The sequence below is a fragment of the Paralichthys olivaceus genome, chromosome 11 (assembly GCF_024713975.1).
Source record: "Paralichthys olivaceus isolate ysfri-2021 chromosome 11, ASM2471397v2, whole genome shotgun sequence".
Lineage (NCBI taxonomy): Eukaryota > Metazoa > Chordata > Actinopteri > Pleuronectiformes > Paralichthyidae > Paralichthys > Paralichthys olivaceus.
The window spans coordinates 16,162,306-16,170,463 of NC_091103.1; the positions used below are offsets into that span (position 1 = coordinate 16,162,306).

Consider the following 8,158-nt stretch of genomic DNA (forward strand, 5'->3'; position numbering starts at 1 on the left):
ATTGACTTTCATACATCGTGGACAGCCTAACTACAACCTTATCAATAACACTAACCTACCCTAACCTAACCTGACCTAACCTGACCTACCCTACAGTATCCCTAATCCTAAACCCTAACTTACCCTAACCTAAACAAGTACACATGCACACACTCGACATGTTAATTTATTACAGACAACATAAGAAAATTAATTTTGTATTTCTGGCTTGTTGTTGGTATTTTCATCACCCATGCACCAGCTTGGCTCTCATCTGATCTTTCCTGAGCCCTTCACTCCCTGTTGAGATGTTTAAAATGTCAACTGCAACTCTGATCATCTCATAGTGTCTGCATGAACCAAACACAACCTAAAACCAGAGTACCTGATCAAACCACTGGTTTATTTGAGTTCACATTTAACACGTTTCAATGACAGACAGTCATGCTAATAAGTGCTTATTTTTATGGCATGCATCACAGTTAATGCATTATTTATACCAGGTTCTCACAATCACAGTGTCAACCTCCTTGTATAGATTGTAGGAAAAACACAAGGGCTCTTCAACTGCAGTCGTGTCCATCCGCCAACACAGAAGTGGCCGTCGCTGGAGAACTCTTGGGAGAGCAGAACCTGGGGCTACAATCCAATTACAGAGCTCTGAGATGCATGTTATTCAACCTCTGCGCAGGATATGAAGGAGGAAAAAAACAAATGTGGCAATGCGGTTCTATCAGTGGATATCTGATTGCACACAAAGGTTGATTGAAGATAATCCATCAATCCTTACAAGCTAAAACATGCGATACAGACATGACAAACAAACAGCTACAGTATTATGCATAATCATATACATGCTTAAACACAAACACATGTGCAAACTAATGCGCAGACGTACTTTTCCACTCATGTGCAGCTAATGTTTCATATTAAATTATTTGACCTTCCTCTGGTGTATGAAGATAAAGTACAACCCTCTGTCCGTGTCCTTCTGTGCCTCCTACAGCACAGTCTCACCTCCTCTCGAATCCCGTTACTGACCAGCGCGTACAGCACAGGGTCCACCACGCAGTTCAGACTGGACAGCGCCAGCATGCACGAGAAGAAGAAGTGCATGTCTTGCTCAAAATTGCAGTAGCTTCGTGTGTCGCTGTAAAAATAGACTAGCGACCGTGTGAGCAGGAGAATGTGATATGGAGCAAAGCAAATTGAGAAGATCCCGATCACCCCGAAGGACAGCATGCGGACCTTCCTCTTGGCCTGGGCACTCATGCCGGGACTCTGGCCCACAGTGGCCAGCACCTTCCAGTAGCTGACTGCCAGCACCAGCAGGGGCAGCAGGAAGCCAATGGCCACTCTGATCAGGTTGAACCAAGCAATGTTCTTCTCCATGGGGTAAGTCTCATAACAACGGTCATTGCCTTTCACATCATCGTGGGCATCTTTGAGGTTGTCATGGATCAGCACCATGATGTGCATCACCACCACTACAACATAAACAGTGACGCACATCACCCAGGCATAGCGCGATGTACGTTGGGTCTTGGAGCGGAGTGGATACGTGACAACAATGCAACGATCCACAGAGATACAGCAGAGCAGGAAGATGCTTATGTACATGTTGGAGTAGTAGAAGAAGCCTGCTATGCTGCAAGACACAACGCCCAGCTCCCAGTGGTGGTCTTGGTGGTAATAATTGATCCACAGGGGCATAGTGAAGATGAAAAGTAGGTCAGAGAGGGACAGGTTGAGCAGGAAGATGCCCAAAATGTTTTGCTGCCGAACTTGTTGCCAGATGGGGCTCAAAGTCAGCACGTTGAAGACCAAACCAAAAATAAAAACCAGGATGTAAACGGACATTAGGAGGTCACTGATGGGGCTCTTTTTGATATCAACACACACATTATCGGTTGTATTCTGTGTTGTATTCTGCGTTGTATTCTGCGGCATGACTGAGACATTCATTGCCCTTTGAGTCTTCTGTCTCGTTCCTGGTTAGAAATTCACCTGCAAGCATCAGAAAAAATAAAAACAAGTTTGAATGAGTAGAAGTGACATATAGGCAACATAAGCTTATTCTTACAATATCTAAAAATTCATACACCAGCTTGGACATTTTCTTTCCCCGCCATCCAATTTCATGGTTGAGAGAGAACGTCCTCTGATGTTTCTCAAAGTGACTTGCTTTGGCACTACAGTGTACGGTGTGTGAGCAAAAAGTTGAAGTTTCCTCCACGAGAAGATGCAGGCTTAGTCACGCTCGCTGATGATAAACAGTTTGCACCCACGGTTGTAAGAGAAAATGAGATTGCCAAGATCAACTCTTTATTGCCTCAAGTGCTCTGTATGGAGAAAGTATGTTGTGCATTTCCTGTTTTTTATGGGGACTGAGAGCATTAAGGAGTAAATGCTGTGTATCAGATGAGTTGGATGTTGAAACTCTGCTCCCAACTCCCTGAGCTGATCACTCTTCATTTTATGTAAATGTTGCTTCTTATGACAGGATGTCTGAATTGTTGTTGGTCTGACTCTGAGCAGCAGGCAGGGGCAGTGGCGACTGCACTGGCAAAGTAACCATTTGCATTTTACTGTAATCAGTACTTGATATGACTCAACTCCAGTCAGCCTCATCCATCCATCCATTCATACCTCCATTCTGCTGATCCTTTGATGGCTGTTGAGGGAGCTGGTGCCAATCCCTGCTGACAATGGGTGGGAGGCGGGGTAACATACAAAGACAAACAACCATTCACACTCACACTAACGACACCTTCAGTCAATTAAGAGTCTGCAATCAACCAAACTCCAATATGCATGTGTTTGGACTGTGTGAGGAAGCTGGAGAAAAATGCACACAGACACAGAGAGAACATGAAAACTCCACACAGAAAGACACCACCTGACAAGGAACTTTCCTACTTTGACAGTGCAAACCACTGTATCACCATGCAGCATCAGACTCAACCAGTCAATCTAAATGTATCCACATAGAGACCAACTGATGGTCCAGGTTAACGGACAGTACTCCCCACTATGCCGATAAAGGGATGGGTGAAGGGATTAAGTCCACAAAACACTTTTGTAGTTTCAGGTGTAAACAGTGTTGCAGCCAAATCCAATACAATTGAAATAAATGGCGACCACTTCTTCAAACCTAAAAAAAAAAAAAACTGAAAAAAACTGAAAATGCCTCCATACTGCTCCTGTGGTGTCATCCAAGTTTCCGACGACATTTCAATTCAACTCAAAACCATGTTTTTAGTATAAATGTCAGTCAAACACAGTTTTACTCCTGAAACTCCAAAAGCATTTTGAAGAGTCAAACATATCACCCACCCCTCCATTGGCATAGTGGTGAGTGGATAATGAGTTCATTTTCATTTTGGGGTGAACTGTCCATTTAATGCCTGATGAAACCATCAGCAATGAGTGGCCGAAGCGTCTCTCCCAGACAAAGGGGATTAAAATGTTTACTGTGGCTTGAAGGATGAGGAACTTCATCCATTACGTGGATTAAATAATTAATTCCTATCCAGATTTATGCTGCAGGCGCAGTCTGTCCCTGGTCCATTACAGAGCTGTGATCCCTACCTGTTCGGCAGACATGTCGCTTCCTGTTCAAAATGTTCTGGTGCTGAAATTGCACAGAAAGGCCAAAAAAAAAAAACACTGCCCACACAGATAAATGTCAACAGAAAATGGAAAACAATATAGTCACTGATTTCTCCTTAATGTAAATTCCTATATTTCCTATATTTCTGAAACGACCTAAAGTGGCCTCACGGACTCCAAGACCTTGTGCACGTTGGGCGAATACAGGACAATGCTCTTAAAGATGAGAAGCTGGACACAGTGGAGAAAACATTCAGGTGCTCATAGACTGCTGAAGGACACACTGGGTGAGCATAAATTTGCCATCAGAGTAAAAAATCCATCATTTTCCTGAACGTTATGCCTGCAGTGGTACAGTGGTCTTTGAGGAGTTGCATGTTCTCCCCGTAGGTGTGAATGTGCAAGTGGTGTTCCCCGCCTCTCGCCCAATGTTGGCCTGGGTTGGACCGGATAAGCCGATGGATGGATTTCATAATACTGCAAATGTATTATTATATCCAGGTTTGATGAGGAAATAACCACTTACTTACTGATGGGACTACTTTGTTATTCAGTTTTTCAAGTTGTTTTTTCTGTTCTTTCTCTATTATAATATGACTTTGATGTCATTGCACTGTTTCCTGTGTAAATGACTTTTTTCATACATCTCCCTTGTTCTTGAAGAACATTTTCTTTAAAAATTTTGATTTTATCCTGTTCTTTTTCTCCGTTTCTCTCTGTGAGATTAAACATTATCAAATTCAACATTTGCTCTGTATCTCTGTGGCATTTGGTCCGGACGCAGGCTCGGCATGGGTGTGTTTATAGGCTCTGGGAGCCTCTAATGTCATTAATGTCTTCACAGGGATAGGCTGTTCGGTCCAAATTCAATGAATGAGAAGACATTTCGACTCCACCATCTTATCAAATGATAATGCACGCCTGCATGTGTGGGGGGTTTTTGTTTGTGTGTGTGCATGTGGAAACGGTTTTGATGTAATGGATTATTCATAAAATTTTTAATCAAAGTGGTTTCGGAAAATACCATGGTTTTAGTTACGGAAAGTTTTAGTCATAAATATACCTTTGATAAAACTATTCCTCTGCTGCTGTTTAATCATCAGTCTGACTTTATGACTCACAAACTGTCTTTCGTACCATCAATCGGCCTCTAACTGTTTCTGGGCTTGTGTCATGCATTTGGTTTTGTTTTCTCACTTCTTTCTTTTTTCTCTTCTTCACATAGAAGTTTAAATCTGTCATGTATTTACCCATGAAAAGCATACGTGACCTTATACAGGCCTACTTCTGGTCCAAGCTTCAGCCCGTCCTTTTGTCCATCTGAGCCAGTATTTGTTAATATTATGAACTGAACAAAGCCTAGTTGTTATTACACAGCCTGTCACCAGTGAGGCTTTAAAAGAGCAAAACTTCAGCCGTTTCTTTTCAAGAGGAGAATGTGCTGTGTATCAAACCACCTTTTAAAGAAGAACTGGAAATGTGCTTTTCATTTAACGCTCTAAAGCTCCCTTGTCTGTATTTCAGAAGTGTCATAATCCAGCTGTACAGTAGATCCTCATGAATTTCAACTATTTCTTCTTGTCAAGCAGTTCCCTGATGCAATCTCCAGACTGTTGAGCTAACCACCACCCGAGAACCAACGTTTCTAATTATTTTGTGCAATATATGACAGAGCCTGAAGCATGTCATCTGCGAGTGAAATATCAAAGTAAATGAAATACTTTTAGCACCTTGCTAGAAAAGAATAAAAACAATAATGAGTCACGTTTTAACCTCTTTCTGTCACTGCTTTTTTAAAGTTTAGAATTCCCAGACACCTTACATCCAGAGCTGTAGAATCAAGAATGACCTCACCTGTTGTTTCTGGTAAGAGGTGTGTCTCCACTGTAAAAAATACGTCCAACCAGCTGAAAAGTTTCAGACAGATTCCACAGCTGTGTCAGGTTGGCAGAGTTAAGTCCAGGAGGGTCAAAGGACGAGCGTCAAGAGACTCTTCACAGCTGCTGACACGCAGCCAAGCCACAGCAGTAACACATGACGCCCTCAGATGATCACCACAGCATAACAGGAAATCATCAGCCAGTCTCTCTAACTATTTCGTTTTTGCTCTGTTGAGATGATTAGCTGTGGACAGGCACAGTTGAAATGTCAGCAAGTGGTGTGGAGAAGGGGTGAGAGGAAGTACAAAAAGGGAAAGACACATGTGGGAGGGAGGATTGGTTTATTGCACACGTGAACAACAGAGGAAGTGGGCTAAAGGGGTGGGGAGTAACAGTGATAAAATCTGATGGAACAGACCTACAGATGTTAAAGCAACTGAGAGATATTTGAAATTTTATTTTACTTTTTTATTTTGCTTACTTTTCACATAATAGCCAGTATTAATGTAAATCATGATGAGCCCATACTGACTTATTTGAAAATGCTCTTTGTTCATCATATTTCTGTTTTATAGCATTGAGTCTTTATGCTGATCAGCCTCAGCCTGACTCAGTGTATAAAAAAGTGCAAAACACTAAAAGAGGTCTTGAAGTGAGCTGAGACATGATTTGCAGGTTACAAGCTCTGTGCAAGGCACGGATAGGAACAATATGTTTTCTCAGACACATCATTTCATGTAGAACAACCCTGGATCAGCGCAGTATCCAAGACTCTTTCTTTGTTTATGACAGAAGAATCTGAGATGGGAGTCTGCAACCTCTCTGCTAAATGTGTTGGATAAATATTTAAAGCAGCTGTGGATGATTTGTATTTTCCATTCAGCATTGATGCATATCGGAGGTCAGCAGCACAAATAACAGCAAGAGGGAAAGAACATTTTTTATTTTTTAAGTCTCATAGAAGGATAATTTAAAAAGAGGCTTCTATCATCCATCTTTTTTTCTCTCTCTCATAATAGAGGCTAGGTGAGTGTTTTAGAGTCTGGCTCTGCAGCAGTAGATCATATTTGTGGTGACTGATGTAAAAAATGCAGAAAGAAGGATGTCGTAAAATTGGTTATTGTGGGTACCTGTCCTACTTGTGCTGATGGTTAAATTTAGCAGATGCAAAAAGATGAGAGTAAAGCATTGGTGACAGTGTTTTTATCATTTCCAAATGATTTCTGCAGTCTTCAGAAGCCAGACACTTTTGTTTTCTACATCAGCGTGTGAATCAAAGGGCTGAGCATTTTTTGCTCTTTAATGACAGTTTGATTGCCTCTGGCAGAAGCCCGAGGGCCAAACAAACATCATATAATGTATAGTTAGATTGACTGTTGAAGCCGTTTACACTGCAAAAAATGACAAAGTTAGAAAACTCAAAAATTCAACTGCAATAGATTTGAACTGATTCATTTAAGACAAAAATATGTTTTGAGTTTTCAAGAAAAGTTTTGCCAACTAATTATCTTTGATCAATTATCTTTTATTATGAAAGAAACTTCTTGTTTCAGTTCAACATACAAAGATTTCCAAATAGCAGGCTTTTTCAAAGGCTGTATTTTATATGGTGCTTTTCTATTCAATCAATCGAAGAACTTTTACAGTACTAACGTTCCAGTTGGAGGACGGCCTTGCTCAACCTCCTGGGCCAGTCGCCCACTATTTGAAATTCATTCTAAAAGGATTCATTACTTTGGTGGACTGAAAAGTCACATAACACTGTCTCCATGAAAAGTCTGATCACGTCAGAAAGCCTCAACAATTTCCAAAAAGTCAACTTTAGATTCCAGACAAATATTTTTTTCCCTTTCATCAAAAATCATTTAGAGTGAGCCATTTCAAGTGTTTGCTTTTACAGTGTATGCCCAGCTGAACTTTGAAACCAATGACCCCAGAGATAATATCAGGTTTCACAGTTTAACACACTCACACCTGAAGAGAGAAGTGTTTTACTGCAGATGACAACATAGGTGTGAACAGAACAGGAAGCAGCAGCACTGATGATGATCGATAAACCGTGCGGTGTTATGTTTAGAGTAAAGTCAGTTCAGTTTTCACAGCTACTTTGACAACCATAAAACATGATGCTTTCACTCTCATACTGAGTCTGTCCTTGGTTAATGTGTGTGGTCCTTTCGATCTGAAAATCCCCTTACAGGAAATTTTAAAACTTGCATATTTAAATTTTGTCAAGTTCAAGGAATGTGAAGTGTGGTGACATTTTCAAAATGACGTAGCGTTGTAAAACTTACCACTCCTCTTCATTTTTCTTTCCTTGACTTTCAGATGGTAAAATCTGTCATGTTTTTCTCTGTTGATCCATTGAAAGCTGTATCTGTTGAGTCACTAAAGCCCCTTTTCCACTGGTCTAAAAACCCACTAACATCTGGCTTTTGTCTGCAGTGTAAATGGATACCATCTGCATTCACTCCCGGGTCAAATGCAGTAGACACAGCTTTTAATTGGCTTCAGTCGGCAGTGATGAAAACGTGACACGTGGGTGAACACATTCATTTACTAAGACAGTGAGAGAGCCATACTGGCAATGGCAAATATGTCAATCAGCTTTTTGGGCAGAATTACCCACATAAAAAAAAAAAAACCTGCGTGAACCTGTTCATTTTGGTGTAAAAGACATTTATTTC

At 41.0% G+C, this 8,158-nt stretch overlaps 1 protein-coding gene across 1 annotated transcript; it reads right to left on the bottom strand.

The window, feature by feature from the left end:
- Window positions 1-361: 361 nt before the first annotated feature.
- Window positions 362-5,814, bottom strand: gpr184 (G protein-coupled receptor 184). The gene is made up of 2 exons (XM_020088190.2): window positions 5,446-5,814; window positions 362-1,986 (listed from the first exon to the last, which is right to left on the bottom strand). The coding sequence occupies exon 2, from the start codon at window positions 1,942-1,944 to the stop codon at window positions 904-906; it is 1,041 nt and encodes a 346-aa protein (XP_019943749.1). The 5' UTR covers window positions 1,945-1,986; window positions 5,446-5,814; the 3' UTR covers window positions 362-903.
- Window positions 5,815-8,158: the final 2,344 nt, after the last annotated feature.